Raw genomic sequence first — 23910 nt, 5'->3', positions numbered from 1 at the left:
ATAAAATTACGTAGTTTAATAGTTTGGTTAAAAAAAGACAACAGTCCATCCACTTCAACCAATGTTTAACAAAGTCTCTCACCTTGTGACTTGCTACAAAGTTCTACTGTACGGCCAGACTGATCGCAGAAAGAGAGGAGACTAAGGAAATGTAGCGCTTTGGAACAATGATATGGTTGCAGTATTATGTGACATTACTGGACTTTATTCATACAGATTGTGAAGTAGCTCCTAAAGGATATGTAGTTCTGTTCAGATGCTCTTGTGATTTCCAACCTTTGCAACATCACTCTGCTACTGCCTGATCAGGTTGGATAAAATTCTTGTCATCTGCCTGCTTATTGGAAAGCATTGATGATGCTGGTTCGGTGTTAGCAAGTCTGAGGTGTTGAGCAAGTCTGAGGTGTTGAGGCGACACTGAGGGCTGCAAAGCGGAACCAGGAATTATCAATATTAGCTGTGTGGCTATGCAAAGTATCACGATTTTGGGAATCCCATGAGACGCTGAACAGAATTCCAAATCTTTTGGCACGTAATACTCTTTACATGTATTTTACTTGTGTATATAGCTATTTTCCCACACTTGTTTAATAATGTGCGCTCCATGCGTAATTAAAGGATTCAAATAACATAGGCACATTTTCATGTAGTAAAATAGAATGAAAAATGTGTAAATATGTGTTGGTGAACACTGTGCACATAGCTTGGGATATAGCTGCATAGATAAAGGATTATATTAGCTTCATTAATACTCAGGTACCATGGGAACAAAGTAGGGCTTGACCTGTTTCTTCCTTGCCCTCCACTAAACAAAATGTTCAGCCTTCTGCCCCCGTATCATATATAAACCCTTCCCACATTGTGATAAAAATCTGGTTATCCCATTCCTACATGCTTTCTAATATCAATTTTCTTAATAATGGATACATAACATCGAAAAAAAAAACTACAATAATGTTCACAGTCAATCTGATGCTCATACACATTGGGGTTGATTTATCAAATAGACTGTGCACTTTGCAAGTGCAGTAGCACTCATTTTCCCAGAGCTTGGTGAATGTGGTGAAGATCTGCTGATTTCCATCATCTGATCACGTGCAAACAAAAATGTTTTTTTTTCCCTTGCACCTGATTGGGTATTCTTTATGAAGTAAAGCCCTAAGCTGGGGAAAATTAGTACAACTGCACTTGCAAACTGCACAGTCTATTTGGTAAATAAACCCCAATGTGTATGAGTAGCAGACAGACTGTGAACATTGTTGTAGTTTTTTTTGTTCGATGTTATGTATGCATTATTTAGAAGATTGATATAAGAAAGCATGCAGCAATGGGATAACTGGGTTGTTATCACAATGTGGGAAGGGTTTATGTATGATACGGGGGCAGAAGGCTGAACATTTTCTTTAGTGGGAAAGGAAGATATAGGTCAAACCCTGCTTTCTTCCTATGGCACTTGAGTATTAATGAAGCTACTATAATCCTTTTTCTATGCAGCTATATCCCAAGCTATGTACACATGTTCACCAACACATATTTACACAATGTCTTAATCCATAGGCTGTTGGCTTATGAAGGGTCTTTGAAAATAAAACTACTACACATATCAGTAGTTCTTTTTTTCTTTTTTTATGTTTTCCTATATAATGCCTAATTTTTAAAGCTACTATACACAAAATATAATGAATATTTATTTTTCTTTTAATTTGTAATCAGCATTTAAAGCCTGTTTGTAATGTACAGTATTATAAATGATTATAAAAATAATTTACAACATGTGTAACCACAGTGTGATGTGAGCTTAGCTTGTGTGTTTTCTAAAATATTTTCGTCTTGTCATAAGGTGAAATATAACCTAACAACTCACTGGAGGTGTTGGAGTAGGGGCAAAAAAATCACAAGACACTTTATAAATATGCCTAATCAAAATAACCTAGCTGGGTTCATACTAAGTACAAAGGCAGTGATTGATAAAACTATGGTGTTGGGTTTTTATGTTGAATATTTAAATACCAACTTGTACAAACTTTAGTTCCATGATTCAATTAGTTAATACTAGGATGAGCAAACATTTTTATAGTGATGCAAAATGTGTGATTTTGTTTCAATTCCACCTCATTGAAGCCCTTTACTATACTCTATATCTATATTAAATAGATTCTAAATAATTTTACTGAGTCACATTGCGTAGTGTAAGGAGCTTATATTCTGGGTAGGGTTTATTGAGTAGATTCTAATCTCCTAGCAACCCTAAAGAGATCATTTACTAAGCCTTGAAGTGACCATTTTTAGCTAAAACTGCAGCTCACTTAATTTTCTTAAGAAAAACAGGAAATAGCAACCAGTAAAAGGTGTGGCAACATTCAGCTTATAATGAAATTGTTGTGAAGCTATGCTATATCTAGTAACTTTTTTATAACTATGTTTCTGTTGGTTATGTTTGAAAAGACAAATATGAAGCTATGCATACAATGAGTTTACAATTGACTATTACATAATATTCAATTTAGAGCTATATACTATTGGAGATATGTATAGAAAGAGCAGAGAATGTTATGTTATCTGCAATATGCAATGAGGAACCAGCACGATTTGTACTCCATGGAAATGAACAGGGAGGGCACAAATGTATCATACAGCTCATGGGTATTAAGGGGGAAGTTGGTAAGTCAGGGTCACTCCAAAATAAAGCCCTGATTGCCAGTGGTGGTTGGACTATTGCGGCACCCAAGCAAGAAATGCTTAATATGTAAAAATAAACTATTTATTACAAAAATTACAAAGATGAAGAATACATAATACACAAATATTGGTCTAATTAAGATTCAGCACCAAGACATTAAAATCATTACAAGCTCCTCGGGTGTGTAGAGAACAAAGATGATGTGGCTATTGACAAATCCTCGACATGTTTTGTGAACAAGTCACTTCCTCGGGGGGCGTCAAGCTCTAACATCTGGAACGATATATAATCTTCTAATTATATTTTCAGAGTATACTCCATTGTAGCTCAGCTACAGATAGTACAGTTTTTTAAAAGGAGTGTAGTAAAAGTACGAAAAACATGACTCACCAAGGTAAGCCCAATTGGGAACTGCCGCTATAATAGGACACTCAAAATGGGGTGTTCCCCCTGGGGGCGGACACGGGAGGATGTTGGACGGTACTACAAATATATATATATATATATATATATATATATATATAATTACTGTAAGATAAGCAGCAGTAATGGGTAAGGGTCAAAAGATACGAAAAGGAGAAAATACAGCTGACGGTATGAAAAAACCCACAACTGCAGAGAAGGATTTTTAATTTTTTTTGGAGGAAGAGGCTGTGCCTTGAAACATGTCATCTTGGAAGATGTCCGTGTCTATTGCTACTTGCTGGTGCTGAGGACTCCAAAAACATGGATGCCTGAAGACTTCCTGTCTAGCAGTGATGTACTTCATGCCTGGGTGTCCTTGTCAGATTGCATGCGCGCAAATCCATCCTTCTCTGCAGATGTGGATTTTTCATACCCGTAATCTGTATGATACATTTGTGCCCCCCCCTCCTGTTTATTCCCATGGAGTACAAATCCCTGCACACTGCAGATACCTCAGTAAGAACCTTAAAGTGTTATCATCTTTTTGGGGACTTATTTTATTTTTAATTGAATAGGGCACCTATTTGGACTGGCATGTGTGGGTCTGGATCTGAACCTCTCGGGCGATTTCCCCTGCAAGGTACAATTTTCCTTGCAGATGGAACAGCCATTTGTCTTTAGTAAATCAACCCCATTATGTGCAAAGTACAATCAATTAGATTAAGTTTTCTTTAGCCTGTCCAATAGTAATGATTTGGTTACTATGGGATACTGCACTTTGCACAGCGCCATTGCTACCTAAAGTGGTTGTAAAGGCAGAAGTATTTTTATCCTAATGCATTTTTTACATTAACCTCTCTGCCGGTATTCCGAGTGTAGCTCGGGTGAATTTTTCATTCGAAAAGCAGTAACTCCGAACCACACTCGGGACTGCATTGCAGGATCCAGGCAAAGTTACTTACCTTGTCCCCAGGATCCTGTGATGTCTCCCCGCTGTGTGTGCAAGCTGTGTCCTCCACTCGATTCATCACAGTGCCGGCTCTGTTCCCTGCGAGCGCCACAACGCACAGGGACGGAGCCCGGCGCCACATTCAAAAAGTTAAAAACACATAATGCATACAGTACACTGTAATCGTACAGATTACATTAGTGTGTCAATTTATTTCACATCCCTTTTGTCCCTAATGCTTTTTCCAGTGCCCTGCATGTAGTTTTATATTATATATTTATTTTTTTCTGCCTGGAAACTTGAGATTGTCCATAGCAACCAAAAAGTGTCCCTTTACGTCAAAAGCGGTTTGAGACCAGCTAGAAAACAGCGATAGCAAATTAGAATCACTTGCAGAATTGAGCGATAGTGATTTGTGGGGAAATTCGTCATCAAACACTGAAAGTAATGACAGTGACAATTCTGCAACTGAGCAAATTTCAGTGTTTTTAATTTCATTACATTGTTGAATACATTTTATTATTATTATATTTTTATTTATTATAATTATTTATAGTTATTTATTATATTATAATTTATGATTTTGAGTTTCAAATTTATCATACCCGGGATGTCTACTAGACTCTTGTTTGGACTGATTTATGAGTTATTCCTAAGAATTGCAGGCCTACAATATAAAACGCCAAATTTCCATGCAAAACAATTGTACCGCTTTCAGCATCAAAAATCTAATATAAAAAAATAAAGATAAAAAAAAAGCCTTCTGTGTGCAGCAGCCCCCCCTGGCCCTCCTAATACTTACCTGAGATCCCGTTCGATGCATGAGAGCCACAAAGGGAACCCCCTGATTGGCTAAGACACAGCAGTGAGTGCCATTGGCTTCCACTGCTGCCAATCAAAGTCATTGAGCCAATGAGGAGCGAGAGAGAGCGGGGCCAGCTCCATGTCTGAATGGACACACAGAGCAGAGGCTCGGCTTGGGAGCCCACATATCTGCTTGCTGTGGGGACACTGGGCAGAGGGGAGGTGCAAAGATGGAGATCTGTGCTGCTCTGTGCAAAACCACTACACAGAGCAGCTATGTATAGCATGTTTGTTCTTTTTATATAAAGAAAAAAATAGATGTTAGTATCACTTTAGGCTGCCTAGCTGGAAAATTCTGATACTTTTTACAACCTGTTTGTGTCATTCATCAAGCCCTTGTTAAGTGAAGAACTATGGTTTGCAGGTGCAGCACCAATGCTGTTAATCATCAAGAGGTGAATGCTGATTTGTAAGTAATAAATTGTAATCATGAAATATGGCCCTTGAGTTACAGAACCAGTTCTTTTTCTTATCAATTGTGCTGCCATATGTAATCTCTGAAAAGCAGCCTAGGGATCTGAAATAGAACTGGCAATTATGTGAAATCCCAGCCACATGAAAATGAGTCTCGAGAGAACTGCATGCAGGTGTGATTGTAGAGAATCTATACTCAGCATTTCATGTCTGTTTTCACCTGCAGATATAAAGGGAAAACCTACAGGGCAACTGTGAGGATCGTCCGCACATCAGACCAAGTGTCAGATTTCTGCCGGAAAGTCTGTGCAAAACTGGAATGTTGTCCCAATTTGTTTAGTTCATTGCTGGTCACTGATGTGTGTCCTGAAAACTGCTCCGTACACACCAAAACCAAATACAGTGAGTACAACGGAATGTATATGGAATCACACAGTACAGTAAATTCTAATGTAAAGAGGGCTGTTTATTTCTGGATTACTGTTCAGAATCAATTTATCATTCCCAGCTGTGTAACAGGTGCATTAACACAACAAACAATTACAACCACGGAAAAATATTTATTTTTTATTGACTTTGGATAACTAGCTAAATCTTGTTTTCAATGAAATACTTGCTGAGTAATGTTGTTGAAATCCTGGTGACATACCAGCTTTCGTTAGCCATCTGTAGTTCCTGCCATACAGTTGGATAGGATTAGTGTTGTGGTTTATATGCATTTTACTAAAACGTTATGGCCTTTTTCAATAAACAGTACAGGAAGCTAAACAGTTAATTCTAACTAAAGAGTTGTAACATATCACAGCCAATCACATCTCAGTTTACTGGAGTCAGACCCATAAAGGATGATGTTTAATGCAGGGATGAACGGGTTGGGTTGCTATAGATATCGTTCTTTGCTCCATGCTTCATTTAATACTATGAAAAAGTTGGTAATGTTTAAAACTAAAATTAAACATGACTATACTTCTGGTGCTACTATGTTAAAACAAGCCTGTAAACCATTTTGTAATATTACAATTGGGTTAAAAAAATATTATGGGGACATGGCTACAGCATAGTAGTGAAGATGTAGTCTTGCTAAGCTCCCAGGCAACACAACATTTTTTGCCTGATCAACACTAGCATTTATACACCAGCATTTACTCTCAAACTGAGATGGTAATCAGGAGGAAGACAAATGTCCTTGTCCCAATAAGATCTAGCTATGGACTAATACTGATTCCACAGAAATTTTCAATTCTGGGGCCAGTGGCATCCAGAGAACACACAAAACTGAAACCTGCAGCAGAGATCCTGCCTTCTCATCGGAGACTATTCCTGGCAGCACCATGTTACCCACTCTATCCCCTCTAAGTGATCTATTGGCAAGCCACCCATTCTTTCCATCATTCTAATTCAAGCACAGCTAGGAAGAAAATGACTGGGAATTCCTATATCGCTTAATTAGCACTCAGTCAAGTGCTTAGTCACTCAGTCAAAGGCAATATGCATTTTCCCCGACATGCAGAGATGATGGGCCTCTCCACTACACCTCAATGGTCTACATTGTCACCCGTACATTGCTCCCAATCAGTTCACATGATCAAGCAAGGTAAACAAAAATGGATTCTGATCAATTCATAACTAGCATTTTAAAGTAAGGTGCACATGGAAGCACTTTTCACAGAGCAAACACAATACAAAAATTTCCCAGCACACTTACCAGTTCACCAAAAAAAAAAAAAGGATTAAAAAAAAGAACAAAACCAACAATTTTTTTTTTTGCAATTTGCATTAAAAATACAGTCTTACTTTTACATACATTTGCAAATATATGTGAAAGCCTCACTACCATGTTCTGTATATTCCATTACCACCTTCCATCCTGTTCTATTATGGATCCAAAGACCTCTATTCATGTCTGTGTAACAAATACAATACAAAAATGTTAAAACTGTTTACCAATTTGTATCAAAACAAGAGGTTTTAGTATTTTGCAAATATATGTGGAAGCCATACTACCTTGTTAAGGCCCTCTGTGAAGTAAAGTCCATAATTCTAATCTATGAGAACTCCGATCTTGAAACATATATAGAAATATGTAAATTGAAGGCAGGTTCGCCTGGAGGTAGCACATTCCTTCTTAAAGGCACAGACATACACCAGAAGCCCAGCACAGCACAATGGCACCTGAAGACCTTCATTGTGTCCATCTCTATCCACTATATCTACACTATGCTTACTACTATTTCAATCTAGAACCACTGACATCTGTTAGTATAGAACTAGTCCACACAGCCTGGTTTGGTCTGACTGCACTAAGATGCCTGGCATTTTACCTCATGTTGAGAGTCTTATGCGGCCTCTTCATCTGCCACCAGTGGACCTGCTCACTCTTCTTTTCTGCAGTGAATCATGGTCATGGTCCACTCCTAAGAAGTCGTTTCCAGAAGTGTGCAACAAGTGAACTTCTCATTTCTTCTCTATAAGGGCATTTGATGCAGGAACTCTTACTTTGGGTCACTAAATGCAGTACAAGCTTGTATTTCCAGTAAACTGAAGCCAGCTAATCCCTTTACTTTGGGCCAGTGGTTCACCAGCATGAATGATATTATGTCAATCTAAAAACTTTAGTCTTCCACCCTTAGTGATAAACCAGAGAAATTCACAAAAATGTGATATTACTGAATCCAATTCCATCACTCTCTGGACAATTCCAACCATGTATAAACTCTGCAAAGGGCTATTGGGAGTCACTTTGAGTGTTTCAGTTCTACTCACACTCCCTCCACTGCCATCCATCCATTTTTCTTATTCCATCCCGCACATTCACCTTTTTTCTCTTCACTTGTACCTGATGTTTCCCTTTTCCTCCTCCCTTCCCTTACTGAGGTGGTCGGCTGCTTAAACCCCCTCAAGTTTATCCTATTGGGTCCTTTAAAACCCCCCTTCCTCAATCATATCCCTCGCCCCATTACCTCATCCTTTCATTGGTTACTACATGCTCTGTTATTTCCACTGTTTTTATTGTTACAGTCATTGGAAATTAGCCCTTATGCAGGTCCCTTTATACTTGTACAATGATCACCACTGTATTGGTGCAACTAGCCTTACATTTTTCATTTACATCTAAATTTGTTCCATGAAACTCACGTTACCTTTCTACTTGTACATACTTGCTTACTTTATTTTGTTTGCTGCTAACATGTAGTTCGGTGATTCTTTTATGCACCACAGATGTGCCTATGTAGGTAGAAATAAGGAAACAAAGCATTAGCAAAATATAGGCTGAATTACTAATGCTTAACCCTACATCTGCCGTCAAAAACACCCAGACGTAACACTGAGCTGTGTATAAATCTAGAGGGCCAAACACATATTACAATAAATTCAGAAAGGTGGTTTGTGCCAGTAAAAAGAGTGCAGAGTGCATATACATTCTGAATGGAAATTTTATGCAGGCATGTGAAAGAAAGATTAACAAGAAAATATGTAACTATATTTGGTTGGTCTGTCAAGTGACATGTTCATTTACTTCTCTTTATAAGTCATAGTTTAGCTTCAATAAGCTTTGAACTGTTTCAAATTTGCAGAAGAGTAAAAACCAAGTCAAATTCCCATAGTGATTTCTTGTCCATTTTGCTATTGTTCGTGGAAATCACATCTACCTTTGTTCCTTGTTTTCTTCTCTCTCATAAAGCCTTTACAGATTAACTATCTGACTGTCTCAATTGTAAAAAACAAATAAATTGATTTCACTAAAAATGTATTTAACAAAAAGTAATAGCTCTCCTTGTAACTTGCACCTACCTTTTGTAGTGCCTGGATATGCTTTGAAATATTAAGTTTCTCATTAAAAAAAAAAAAATTGATTTTTTTTAAATTTCCAGCTACATTTTTACATGCAAGAGTGTGGTAGTCAGTGGGTGTTCATTGAATTCCAAGGGACGGATCTTTGCAAGCCTATGCACTGCAATGGCATTTATTTTATTGGCATATGTATGATAATATAGAAGAGGAAACATACACATATGAAAGTTCAAGCTGGGCACCCCAAAATAAATTTGAATACAGGAACGTTCCCCCAGGGGGTTTTAATGCAGCAAGGTATACGAATAAGAGTATGAGATTACATAAAAGTCTTTATTGAAAAGAAAAGTAAATACAACTTGTATTATACAAGTAAACATTAAAAAATATATTAATTTTGGTTGTAGGAGTACATACAAATTCCATGGTACAGCAAGGCAACCATAATTGTACAGCATCACATTTAATAATTAAACTTACATAAAAGTCTTTATTGAAACGAAAAGTAAATACAAGTAAACATTAAAAAATATAAATTCGGGTTGTAAGAGTGCATACAAATTCCACAATACAGCAAGGCAACCATAATTGTACAGCATTACATTTAATAATTAAACTGTATAGAAACACTGGTGCGTTTCGACCTATTAAAATTGTGGTCTTCTTCTGGGGGATGGTTGACTCCTAAATAAATATGTTAAAAATCTCAGTGTTACAAAGACATTTAGCATTACGTAATGCTAAATGTCTTTGTAACACTGAGATGTTTAACATATTTATTTAGGAGTCAACCACCCCCCCCCCAGAAGAAGACCACGATTTTAATAGGTCGAAACATGTCAGAGTTTCTATACAGTTCAATTATTAAAAGTAATGCTGTACAATTATGGTTGCCTTGCTGTACTGTGGAATTTGTATGCACTCTTACAACCGAGTTTATATTTTTTAATGTTTACTTGTATTTACTTTTCTTTTCAATAAAGACTTTTATGTAATCTCATACTCTTATTCGTATACCTTGCTGCATTAAATCCCCCTGGGTGAATGTATGATAATATTGCCCTTGATATTTGGATCATGAGCTGTGTTATGTGTTTGTTTTAGCACCCGTTCTTCTTTAAAGGTAGCACAGTGCTCAGATAGCATCAGTACCCCTGCTTTTTACAATGTGTTGAAAGTGAAATTCCAGGAGACCTGCTAAGTTTTTTTTTGTTACCAAAGGATTGGTTCTTCTATTCAGCCGGTCTTGTGATCTAGACCCACCTACCAAACACAACAGTCAAGGGCACTTCCACTGCAGTAACAGTATGGTTTGATGAGGTACACTTCTATTTATTGTTGAATGGACAATAAAGGAGTACGAGCAAAATAACATCCTTTTAGCATGTTCCTTGCTATACAGGGGATTACAAAAGGCTGATAGGAAGACATAGTATGATGCAGTTATTGCATTTATTGCTGTATTAATCAATTGCATATTATTTATTTTATGTCTATCTCACTATGAACCCTTTATATTGTTACCTAGCTTATTATTATGGAAAACGGAAAAAAATATCGAAACTACCAGTTGGACAACCCAATTTAGATGACAATCAAACCAAACCAGTTAGGAGAAGAAAGAAAAGAAAATCAATTTTTGTACAGAAAAAGAGACGGACCTCAGTGGTTGATGTCAGTCCTGTTGGGTCAGCTGAGGTATGAATTCTGCATGAAGCTGTGCATTTCTGAGTTTATTCTATCCAAACGTAAATTTAAAGCATCTACTACTTTTCTAGTATGCTCTTTATAGTATTTTTCAATTATTTTGGAAGATTGCATAATATTGTTTCTTTATCCTAAATGATTGGTCCATCCAAGAAGTAATCTTTAACCACTTCTCTACTTTGGGTGTTTTTCAGATTTGGTGTTTACAAGACTAAAACATTTTTTTTTTTTGCTAGAAAATTACTTAAAACCCACAAACATTATATATATTTATTTTTTTCTAACACCCTAGAGAATAAAATGGCGATCATTTCAATACTTTTTGTCACACCATATTTGCGCAGCGGTCCTACAAGCGCACTTTTTTTGGAAAAAAATCACTTTTTTGAATTAAAAAATAAGACAGCAATAAATTTGGGCCAATTTTTTTATATATTGTGAAAGATAATGTTACGCCGAGTAAAATGGTACCCAACATGTCACGCTTACAAATTGCGCCGCTCGTGGCATGGCGTCAAACTTTTACCCTTAAAAATCTCGATAGGCGACGTTTAAAAAATTCTATAGGTTGCATTTTTTGAGTTACAGAGTAGGTCTAGGGCTATAATTATTGCTCTCGCTCTAACGATCGTGGCGATACCTCACTTGTGTCGTTTGAACACCGTTTTCATATGCGGGCACTACTCGCGTATGCGTTCGCTTCTGCGCATGAGCTCGTCGGGACGGGGCGCTTTAAATTTTTTTTTTTTTTTTCTTATTTATTTTTATTTATTTTATTATTTTTTACACTGGAAAAAAAAAATTATCACTTTTATTCCTATTACAAGGAATGTAAACATCCCTTGTAATAGAAAAAAGCATGACAGGTCCTCTTAAATATTAGATCTGGGGTCAAAAAGACCTCAGATCTCATATTTAGACTAAAATGCAAAAAAAAATAAAAAAAAAATTGAAACTGTCATTTTTTCAAATGACAAAAAAAAATGTTTCTTTAAGAGGCTGGGCGGGACTGACGTTTTGACGTCACTTCCGCCCAGCAGAGCTATGGGGACGGGTGAAGGAGATTTTTCCTTCAGTCTCGTCCCCGCTCAGCTGCTGAACGGTCCCGATCGCCTCCGCCGCTACCGACGGCTACGGTAAGAGGCGGGAGGGGGGGCCCCTCTCCCGCCGCCGATAACGGCGATCTTGCGGCGAATCCGCCGCGGAGACCGCCGTTATCGTTAACAGAACCGCTGACACTAAAGATTGATACCTCGGTTGTGGCAGCAGCTGCTGCCGTTACCGAGATATCAATCTTTAAAGTTAGGCCGTATAAAGACGTACGGCGGTTTAGAAGTGGTTAAAATGTAGATAGTTATTCTTTTAGATGTAGAATATTCTTTTATCTCCATAAAGTAGATATCCAGGTAACAGCGTTTTTCTTCTTTTACACCCACCTTAGAGTTTGGGCTCTTTCTGCTCCCCTTGGGTTATTTCTAATGCTCTTGTTGCATGCTCCATAGTATCAAATTACATTTTACTAACTCATGTTCAATGCTTATTATAGCAGAGTCCGTTAGAGCTAGAATTATTATTAGTTATAAATTAGTAGGTGGTTTGGCTTTCAACAGCTAGTATATTCTGAGGTATTAGGTCTGTGTAGAATATTAACTATGTAGCCAAATTATCTGGTAAATTAAAAAATTTCAAATAACTATCATGCACCTAAAGTGTTCATAAATTAACACCTTTATTAACACTTTAAATTATAAGGCGTTCATGCAGCGTGAAAAAAATTAGTAGAAATTTTCTCTAGCATTATTAGACAGGGACACTTGTTTTGGGGTTTAAAGGGTTTAAACCCCATTAAAGGGGTTTAAACCCTTCTGTAGTGCAGCAGCCCCCCAGAACCCCACTTTTACTTACCTGAACCCGATCTTTCCAGCAATGAGAACGAGCCCAGCTCTGTCTTTGGTCCACATTGGACACATTGGACAGATTCATTGCTTGGACATTGGCTCCCGCTGCTGTCAATCAAATCCAGTGACATGGGAGTCGAGGGGTGGGGTTGAGTCCTGCTGTCTGTGTCAATGGATGCAGCAGCAGGACTCGGGAGCACACCCGCATGAGTGCATCCTTGGAAAGGAAAGGAGGTCTCCAAGGGGGCACTTGAGAAGAGGAGGAGCCAGGAGTGCCACTAAGAGACCCCAGAAGAGGAGGATCTGTAGCCAATCTGTGCAAAACACTTTCACAGAGGAGGTAAGTATACCATGTTTGTTATTAAAAACAAAAAAAAACCTTTACAACCCCTTTAAATAATTATAGTGAAAGATATTATCTTCATCACAAGGGATATATATTTGTATCGTTTAAGGTATACACAGAAGGTCACTTCATCAAACACTGTACTTGTAATATATAGGTGGGCAATGAATATGGGGGTTTCCTTGACCTGGATTCTGTATTTACATGAAATCCCTTATCATTGCTGCTTAAAATCTCGAGACACATTAATAGTGAAGTAATCAATCAAATTTGACTGGTAAAGGTGCAATGTTGGAGAGGAATAGTAATGCAGAGCCACTGGGGTTGATTTACTATAAGTAAAGTGGCTGTAGACTTTGCAAAGGAAGTTTTGCTTGCACAAGATCGGATAATGGAATTAAACAGAGCTTCACCTTATTCACAAATTTCCATGCAACGTGAACAGTCTATTTGCTTTAGTAAATCAACCTCACTGTGTAGACTACTAAGAATGGAACATGAGCCTTTATATAAGATGAACGTGTATGGTTGCCCCATGCAAACTTAGTATAACAAACTACACACAAAAACTGGGTTTTTAACCACTTCCATACAGGGCACGTATACACCTTCCCGCCCAAGCCAATTTTCAGCTTTCAGCACTGTCGCACTTTGAATGGCAATTGCGCGGTCATGCTAGACTGTACCCAAACAAAATTGGCGTCCTTTTTTTCCCACAAATAGAGCTTTCTTTTGGTGGTATTTGATCATCTCTGCGATTTTTTTTTTTTGCGCAACAACTAAAAAAACACTGAAAATTTTGAAACAAAAATACGTTTTTATTTTTTTCTGTTAATTTTTTTGTAAATAAGTAAGTTTTCTCTTTCAATTGAGGGCACTGATATGGCGGCACTGATGGGCACCGATGGGATGGCACTGATGGATATCGATGAGGTAGTACTGACCGGCACAGATGAGGTGGCACTGATTGGCGGCGCTTGTATGCGGCACTGATGGGCACTCGTGGGCGGCACTTATGGGTGGCACTGATGGCTACTTATGGGTGGCACAGATGGGCACTGATAGGTGGGCACTGGGCATGGATGGGCACTGTGGGGTGGCACTGATGGACACTGTAGGGTGGCACTGATGGACAATGTGGGGTGGCACTGATGGACACTGGGGCGACACTGATTTACCTATGTTGCCAGTCAGTGCCCATTTGTGGGCACTGATTGGCATCTTTTTTTTTTAAATGCTTTTTTTTTACAGCCTTTTTTTTTGCAGCCTTTTTTTTTTCTGCCCTTCCCTGGTGGTCCAGGGTGGGCTTCCCTGGTGGTCCATGTGGCGATCCGAGGGGGGGCTGCGCTGATAAACAATCAGCGCGAACCCCCCCTGTCAGGAGAGCTGCCGATCGGCTCTCCTCTACTCGCGTCTATCAGACGCGAGTGAGGAAGAGCCATCAACGGCTCTTCCTGTTTACATCGTGATCAGCCGTGATTCGACACGGCTGATCACGTGGTAAAGAGTCTCCGTGAGAGACTCTTTACCGAGATCGGTGTTGCGGGGTGTCAGACTGACACCCCGCAACAACGATCGCCGCGATGCGCGCCCCCGGGGGCGCGCAGCGGCTCAGAATCCTGAGGACGTCATATGACGTCCAGTCAGGATTCTACAACCACTTTGCCGACGTCAATTTGTCATTGGCGGGCGGCAAGTGGTTAAAAACCGTATTTTTAGGACTATTTACTTTAATCTGCTTGCTATCATATGTACATACAAGCAAACATTATAGTTTCCACTACTCAAACTATTAAGATTTTTATGAATACCAACATCTTGACTTCCCTTACATAGGAGCCTACTAAAGTTACCAGGCTTTACGCTGCAATAATAAGACCCCAAATCCATGTTGCCATCACTATTATTTTAGAAAATACTGGTATTTATTTGTAGAATGATTTCAGCAATCATCAATTCATTAATCATTCAGGTTGCTAATAGTTCCTCGAGCAAGGAGAAAATTCTGCCACTCAGATAAGTTATGAATGGGTTAAAACAGGGAAAATCAACACTTGATTAAATTAGAAGTGAAGTGAAAATTCACTGACTCACCCCTATTGAGGGGTGGGGGATCCCGGAGTTCAGTAACAGGCTAAAAAGGAGGGGATGACTTTGATATAGATACAGTGGGGATCGAAAGTTCTACAAATGGACAATGATCCTAAATACACCTCAAAATCCACGGGGGATTACATCAATAGGTGTAAACTGAAGGTTTTGCCATGGCCTTCACAATCTCCTGACCTCAACATAATTGAAAAGCTATGGATAGACCTTAAAAGAGCAGTGTGTGACACTCAGCCCAGAAATCTCAAAGAACTGGAAGACTTTTGTAAGGAAGAATGGGCAAAGATACCTCAAACAAGAATTGAAAGACTCTTGGCTGGCTACAAAAAGTGTTTACAAGCTGTGATACTTGCTAAAGGGGGCAGTACAAGATATTAACTCTGCAGGGTGCCCAAACATTTTGCAGATGCCATTTTATTGTTTTCTGTAATTTTGAAAGTGTAAATGATGGAAATAAAATCAAACTTTTTTTGACATATTTTAAGAATGTCTAATCTGTAATTTGATGCCTTTTGGGGATTTTTCCATCTTTCCTTGGGTTTGTTATGCACATTAATACAAATTTTTACCTGGGGTGCCCAAACTTTCGATCCCCACTGTATACCAAGAGAGTAACTCAAAAGGGAAACACATAACAGGCTAATAGTCACATAATAGAAAATATTTATTAATGAGATTTCCATAAAAAGGCAACATTTAACACCCAACAGTAAAAACCATTAAAGAAAATATTGTCAATAGTGTTAAAAACATAGAAAAAGACCCAGCCTCACATGCATTGCGCACTTTCATACCAGCAGTCAACCGTTAGCAAGGATGAGGCACTTAATTGAAAGCAATGATGGCCAAGTGATTACTGAGACAATTATGAATCTAGCTAGACCAATGGTTTAGACCAGTGTTTTTCAACTCCAGTCCTCAAGGCACACCAACAGGTCATGTTTTCAGGCTTTCCATTATTTTGAACAGGTGATTTCATCAGTTTCACTGCCTTAGTAATCACCACAGTCGTTTCATCTAAAGGAAATCCTGAAAACATGACCTGTTGGTGTGCCTTGAGGACTGGAGTTGAAAAACACTTGTTTAGACACATCAAAAAAGTCCTTGAAATGACCTATTTTGATGTGTCTAAACCATTGGATTATTACACTGTTGTGTGTTTCCCTTTGGAGTTACTCTCTTGGTATTTCTATATCCAAGTCCTCCCTTCCTTTTCACTCAGAAAAGTTGCCACTGAAACCATTGATCTTTTTGGCTATCTGTAAGAGGGAGATTATTCCCACTGACCACAAGTGTAAATCACATTTGTCTTCTTTACCATCACACTAATGTACAGTGAGCTGTAGATGTCATTTTTAACAGAGTTTCCCAGAGGCCAGAATAATCTTTCAATGATTCCTCAATGTTAAACAGGTTGAGAAAGGATGCATTAGGAAGTTTATATTTATCATGTTCATACGGGGCAGCTGTTATATAAGCATATGACTTTTTTTACAAGATAGGCCTCTCCTAATTGAAATACGTATTAAAATATTATAAAGTCCTCCATATTTTACATTGATTACTGTCCTCTATTGTTTTTTTTTTTCTAAATCACAATGAACTATATAATATGTTAACAGGAGAGCATTGAAGATGATGGCGTGGAAGAAGACACGGGGAGTGAAGAAACAAGTTCTGAATTACGTGACGATCATACAGATACTTCTTCTGTTGAAGTTCCCTCTGTACGTCCAAGAAGAGCTGTAACTCTTAGGAAAAGCATAGGGTCTGAAAGGCCACCATTGGTAGAAAGAGCCAGAAGAGTTAGAAAAACACGTTCCCTCTCTTACACTGAAGAAGACAAGGCTACAAATGTGAAGAATGTAAGATTTATTTATTTTATTATATGGTACAATTTAGTAGAAATATTTGTATGGCTTTATTAGCATAGCAATTTAAACGAGAAAAACACAAGAATTATTTTTCAAAGTCATGTGTATGTGGCAAAGCTTCCCACTGCAAGTTCCAAATTAATTTAGATATTGAACATACATTATGAAAAACTGCATCACAATATTTGTTCATATTTGTACTTAGATTGTAAGATTGCTTATAGTTTTCCCTGCACAGTGCTGAAATGCAGCTAAATTGCTTTATATTTAATCTTAAATTGTCAAAAACTATGTGTAACCGCATCTTTTAAAAATGGTAGGAACATTCCTAGCTTTCACTTGTACACTGCAGAAATATAGCTCAATTGCTAGATATCAAGGCTGTAGATTTGTCCAAAAATATGTATAGCCAAATACTGTAAAGATTGTAAATCTGATCCTAGTATTCCTCAAACAATGCAAAAATACAAATCGGCTTCTTGACATCTAACCTGTTACATTTGCACATAAACATGTATAGCCAAATCATATTGAACTACTTGGAGTCCAAGCAAAGTTTGGTTGCAAAATCTTTTTAAGTATTGCAAGCCACAACAAAAGCAGATGCTTTGCTTAATTGTTTCTGGGTTTAAAGGCAACAAGGTAATTCAATAATAAAAAAAAAATATGATAAAATATTTCTATTTCCAAAACAGTAATTTGAATAATATGTTGCTATTTGTCCACACAGGAAAAGAAGCAGGAAGAGGAGGAGGAAGATTGTTTAATACTAGAAAGTAATCCTTTGGAGTGGACAGTAACTGATGTGGTCAAGTTTATAAAGTCTACAGATTGTGCTGCATTAGCAAAAATCTTTCAAGAACAGGTACACCAATCACTTCTCTGGATAAAATCGTATTACATTTTTATATGCCACGAGCATTGTATCCCTAAATTCATTCAGAATCTTTTAACTGCAAAAATTGGTGAGAAACACTCAGGCCCCGTACACACGACCGAGTTTCTCGGCAGAATTCAGCCAGAAACTCGATCGGAGCCGTATTCTGCCGAGAAACCCGGTCGTGTGTACACTTTTGGACGAGGAAACCGACGAGGATCTCGTCGGGCCAAATAGAGAACATGTTCTCTATTTCCTCGTTAGTCAATGAGGAAACTTGGCTCACCGAGATCCTCGGCGGCTTCACAAGGAACTCGCCGAGCAAAACGATGTGTTTTGCCCGTCGAGTTTCTTGGACGTGTGTACGGGGCCTTACTTATAGTAGTAGGAAGTGAGATGACTTCCAAATTCACCAAGAAGGAAGATCTGATAGGAAAGACCTACCGTATATACTCGAGTATAGACCGAGTTTTTCAGCACATTGTTTTTGTGCTGAAAATGCCCCCCTCGGCTTATACTCGAGTCATCTTTTTGCGCCTGATCTCCTGGACTTTGGGGACCCAGTACTGGCCGTCCGTAGGTCCCCTGGACTCCAAACTTGGCACACATGTAGCCCCACTCTTCCTCTACAAGTGTACAAAGGTTTTTGTCTGGGGCACCCCTTTCATAGACTCCCATGTTAAACGTCAGTCTAGTCATGGACACAGTGAGGCATTGGCACAGTGAGGCATGGGCACAGTGAGGCATGGACACAGTGAGGCATGCACATGGACACAGTGAGGCATGGACACAGTGAGGCATGCACATGGACACAGTGAGGCATGGACACAGTAAGGCATGGACACAGTGAGGCAAAGTAAGGCACAATGAGGCATGCAGATGGACACCCTAGGCTTACACTCGAGTCAATACGTTTTCCCATTTTTTTGTGGTAAAATTAGGTGCCTTGGCTTATATTCGGGACGGCTTATACTCGAGTATATACGGTATTATTTAGTAATTGAATTCTAAACTAATATATCACTTTTTTCCTGGATAATGTTAGGTAATTTTTTTATACTTGAACCCGAGAAGACAATTGCTCAGGTACAATTACATGTATTGATGTGTTTACTTATATAGGAACGACACAAGGTTTTTCTTTTAGTTCCCCTTAACCAAAATTACATGGAATTTGAGTTTTTTTTTTAAAAAGAAGCAGAAATATAGAAAGAGAAATACAACTATTAGTGCTTCCAATAATTTTTTATGTAACTGGCAGCAGAATATTTATTAAATTATTAGTAATAACCATTATTGTGCATAGCTCTAGTAAAGGGTATAGCTTCTATGTAAAACACATACGCCTCAAAATGCTACTTTTAATATAAGAACCACATCTTGCAGAAATCCCTAAACATTTGTTTTCTTTTCACTTACAGGACATCGATGGGCAAGCACTGTTATTGCTGACTCTCTCCACTGTCCAAGAATGCATGGAGTTGAAACTGGGCCCAGCCATTAAGCTGTGCCATCAAATAGAAAGAGTAAAAATGGCATTCTATGCACAATATGCTAAATAAATCCTGTGTTCTGTTTTGCTGTACCCAATTCATTACAGTAAATGTTCAGGTGAAAGCATGTGTTTTTACAAAGGCAAATCAAAATGATTATAAAAGGTTCCTACTTTTCACAGAGACACATTTATAAATATTGCTGCCATCTTTCCAAATAGCTATGATCAGTCTTTGCTAGAGGAAAAAAAAAAAAACTTTGTACCCCATATACGTTTCTAATGAACCAATTTTTTTGATTCTTGACTTTTGCCTGACTTTGGATACAAAGGCAAATATTTTGGCACTTCTAACCTTTTAGCAAACTTTGTAATCTTTCATATTGAAAGTGTGTGGTCATTTTTACTGTGATCTGTGGCTTAACATGAAAGCTTCAATATAGCAGCCCCTTTTTACTGTCCTTGTCATTTTAATACCAATCAGTAGAAAAAATAAAGCATCTCTCTGCTAGAGAGGTCCATATTTCACTGCGGAGTAATAAATTGTAGGAGGCTTCGCTTGCAGTTAAAATGCCACTAAGCTGTAAACCTAGACAGTGTGCACATAGTTAGCCGAGTGATTGAAGGATGTGCTAACATTACGCATAATAATGGGACCACAGTACAAACAGTTGTTATTGCTACTGCTCTCATTGCAACAGTTCATTGTGACAAATAGGAGCCCTTTTAGAAAATAAACTGCTTAAGACACAGCCATTATTTCCAGCCTTGATGTAATTTTGTTTTCTGCCTGATAACACAGACCCATGCCAAGTGTCAATTTAGTTTTATATTTTTCTATAGTGCCATGTCTATTGTCTTCAGAGCTCTGGGGATTTGTGTCAGTACTCTGGTCTACAAATAGAAGCTTAAACTCACAATGCATTTGTTTTATTTAATTTGAAATCATGTTTTTGAAATGCTATTCAGCAAGAGAGAATAGAAAATTTGAGCAATTTGACATTTCTATATACAGTAATACTGGAAAATGGTTGTATTGTGCTGTGCATTATCGACTGCGCAGACCATAGAGACCAAATACTTTTTTTATGCATGTGTGTACTCCAGATGGGAATAATCTGCTTTTGTTTTATAAGGATTTTCTTGAAAATTCGCTAAATGTTTTAATTAAAAGGCACAAGTTTATCAACAGCCACAGATCCATTTGTTTGATATAATAAAAAAAAAAGCTTCAGCTATTCAAACTAAACTTTATTCACCAAGTGTAAAACCTAAAGGTTTGTTAAAAAAGTACATTTAGAGTTAGTCTAAACACACATGAATATTGTGTGGCCTGGTTTGTCCAGGTTAGATAAAATATGTAGTGGCTTTAACCACTTAGGCCCCGTACACACGACCGAGTTTCTCGGCAGAATTCAGCCAGAAACTCATTCGGAGCTGAATTCTGCCGAGAAACCCGGCCGTGTGTACACTTTCGGCCGAGGAAGCCGACGAGTTCCTCGTCGAGCCAAATAGAGAACATGTTCTCTATTTCCTCGCTGCTCAATGAGGAAAGTTGGCCCGTCGAGATCCTCGGCGGCTTCACACAGAACTCGACGAGCAAAACGATGAGTTTTGCCCGTCGAGTTCCTCGGACGTGTGTACGGGGCCTAAGAGTGGTCATAGTGAAGCCATCAATAATGGCTTGATGTGTTCGACTTTGTAGTTTTAGACATCTGCCTGAATGTGGTCACTTACTGGTGTGGTCACCTTTAAGCTGCGAAGGAATCACCTCCACCATTTATTCTTAATCAAATTTTAATTTCCTGGTGCTTCTCTGCAATATGTTTTGGTGCCTACTTCTGTGTACAATATGCAGGGGATACAGATATGAATTATGGTTCCCTGAGCACACACACACCATCTGGTCTTTCTTTTTCCTTTTATAACAAAAACACGAAGAGAATCAGTAAGGGAGGAGGGTGATAGTCATGTGAATACATATCCAAAAATGCTTTGCTTATGTTGTTAGATTATACTGTTTATGGGTAGAGGAGATATATAAGAAATAGCTTACTAAATTATGTATTGTCTTATTTTGAAATATAGTTGTATTAAGGGCATATTGAATGCCACCTGGGGTCCTATTAGGCTGGCCAATGATTCCTGTTTCTTCTCCTATTACATTAATGAAAACACAATATTTTAAGTTGTCTTGTTCTCAAAAAAGATGCCTAATCTGTGTTTTGGAACCGTCAATACAATCATGCACTATAACACATTGCAGGCTTGTTATTTTCAAGTGGTGACAGTTTTGTTTAATGCCTTATTGATTATTCTATTTTGTTAACATAGAAAGGAAATAGTTCCAGTGTTTAACATACATTTTACAGAAATATTGCCTGTCATTCTTTATTTTCTCATTATGTTGCTAAAAGGGGTTGTAAAGGTTGTTTTTTTATTTTCTAAATAGGTTTCTTTAAGCTAGTGCATTGTTGGTTCACTTACCTTTTCCTTCGATTTCCCTTCTGAATGTTTTTTTTCTTTGTTTTCTTTGTCTAAATTTCTCACTTCCTGTTCTGGATGACTAACCCCCATGGATGATGGGGGCAAGCTTACCGAGGAGAAACAGGAAGTGAGAAATTCAGACAAAGAAAAAAAACATTTAGAAGGGAAATTGTAGGAAAAGGTAAATGAACCAACAATGCACTAGTTTAAAGGAACCTATTTAGAAAATAAAAAACAAACCTTTACAACCCCTTTAACTGTGGTGGCTTGACCATGGCTGTCTGACATGAAGTGAAGCTTAGAGATCTGTGCTAAGAAAAGGAATGCATTTATAAATCTAATAAGCCCTTTTGAATAAAAAACGTGTACAAAATGGTTGATAAATGTGTATGGGGGTGAACCCAGCTGCTAAATTAATTAAAAAGCTGTTTAATTGGGGAAAACAGAAATGGACTTAAATAGATATATAAAAAAGTCACAAAAAAAATACAAAATGTAAAAGCAGCATAAATATGGTTTAACTGTTAAGAGGATGTAAGTATAGCCTAAGCAGACCATGCAACCGCTATGGGTCCCAGAAGCACAATGGGTCCAGGCCTGTATAGTTAGATATTGATTTATGTAGGTAAAAAAAACTATTTGACTAATACAAGTTGTATGAAATAAATGTTTATATAATTTTGAGAACCTCTATAAAATTAGTATTCTGAATCAATAGGGATTTTTTTTTTTTATGAAGGAAATTTGGGAAACGGGGTGGATCTTGATGAGCTTTCTATGAGACCCCATTATGAATAGTTACTGTCCTGCAAGTGCAGATCCATTTAAAGTAAACCTGAATCCCATTTGAATTGGATTTTTTTGTATTTTGTTCAAGGAAATCTATAGGTACATTTAAAAAAAAAATATATATAATTAACCTTAAATTGTGTGCTTAAAATATCTAGCTGTAACTCTTTGGTCCCCTAGAGTTGCAAGCAGACTTTGGGTTTCATTTACTAAAGTAGTACCCATTTTACTTGGCTCAGTGAAGCTGTTTTCAGGTCAGTCATCCAATCAAATTCCAGATTGTCACAAACCTTCAGCAAATGGGTGTGTAATGTAAACACAGGTTTACTTGGCTTAGTAAAACATGTTTACTAAATCATCCCCACTGTAAATTAATCAGGGGAGCTCAGCAAAAACATTTTTGTTTTACTTATAATCCTCTTCTTACATTAAATTATAAAAGTAAGTTGCAGTTTCAAAGAACTATTAGCATTTGGAAATTTGCTCAAATGCCATTCATATTATAAGTTTCAAATAATGTAAAAATTCTTAACAGTTACATAGTTACATAGTTAGTCAGGTTGAAAAAAGACACAAGTCCATCCAGTTCAACCATAAATAAATAAATAAAATAAAAAATATCGTACAATCCCATATACCCAATTCTATACTCACAGTTGATCCAACAGTCACTATGAGCATCAAGTATGAAACTTCTGATGTCTTGCTGAAGTCATTTGTCTGTTTTTACCCATACTGTATATCTTTTTTGACAGTGTTTACATGTTATATAATCCCAAATAGCTTTGCTAAAAGGAAAAAAGACACTTGTCTTTTTTTTTTACAATACCAACATAAATATAAAATATACCAACAGTTGAGGGCTGTGTATGCAAACACCAAGACCAGCTATTGTGATTTATTCACGATTGAGATGAGAGCGTCCCTCGGTCATATACCTCCTCTTGGATGTATTTTCTGCTCTTAAGAATTACAGTCAAAGCCCAAAATAGTGTTATACGCCCAACATGCACCATCTGTTCAGCCATGCACTGTGCACTGTGTGAGACCAACAGGTCTCTAGAAGGTTTGTCACCCCCTCACAAGCATGTGACCACAACCCAAGGCCCCAATTAGCCTGTTTAATGTGACCTCCCACCCTGCGATACCAGCGAATCGGCAATGTCTTCCGACTTCCCACCCTGGCCAATCAGGACAGGAGGTCAAAGACCTGGTCAACACAGAAGC

At 37.9% G+C, this 23910-nt stretch overlaps 1 protein-coding gene across 3 annotated transcripts in view; it reads left to right on the top strand.

The window, feature by feature from the left end:
• The window catches only part of SFMBT2 (Scm like with four mbt domains 2), a 287202-nt gene extending 267537 nt beyond the window's left edge, over positions 1 to 19665 (top strand). For all 3 annotated transcript variants that reach the window (XM_040343342.1, XM_040343341.1, XM_040343343.1), the window contains 5 exons: positions 5539 to 5714; positions 10633 to 10802; positions 16787 to 17029; positions 17769 to 17903; positions 19337 to 19665. In XM_040343342.1, the coding sequence (XP_040199276.1) occupies positions 5539 to 5714; positions 10633 to 10802; positions 16787 to 17029; positions 17769 to 17903; positions 19337 to 19477 (865 nt within the window). In that variant the 3' untranslated portion in view covers positions 19478 to 19665. The remainder of the gene's footprint in view (positions 1 to 5538; positions 5715 to 10632; positions 10803 to 16786; positions 17030 to 17768; positions 17904 to 19336) is intronic.
• The last annotated feature ends 4245 nt before the right edge of the window (positions 19666 to 23910 follow it).

Source organism: Rana temporaria, chromosome 3 (assembly GCF_905171775.1).
Source record: "Rana temporaria chromosome 3, aRanTem1.1, whole genome shotgun sequence".
Lineage (NCBI taxonomy): Eukaryota > Metazoa > Chordata > Amphibia > Anura > Ranidae > Rana > Rana temporaria.
Note: the sequence above shows the minus strand (reverse complement) of the source record. Positions and strands in the feature narration are given on the sequence as shown.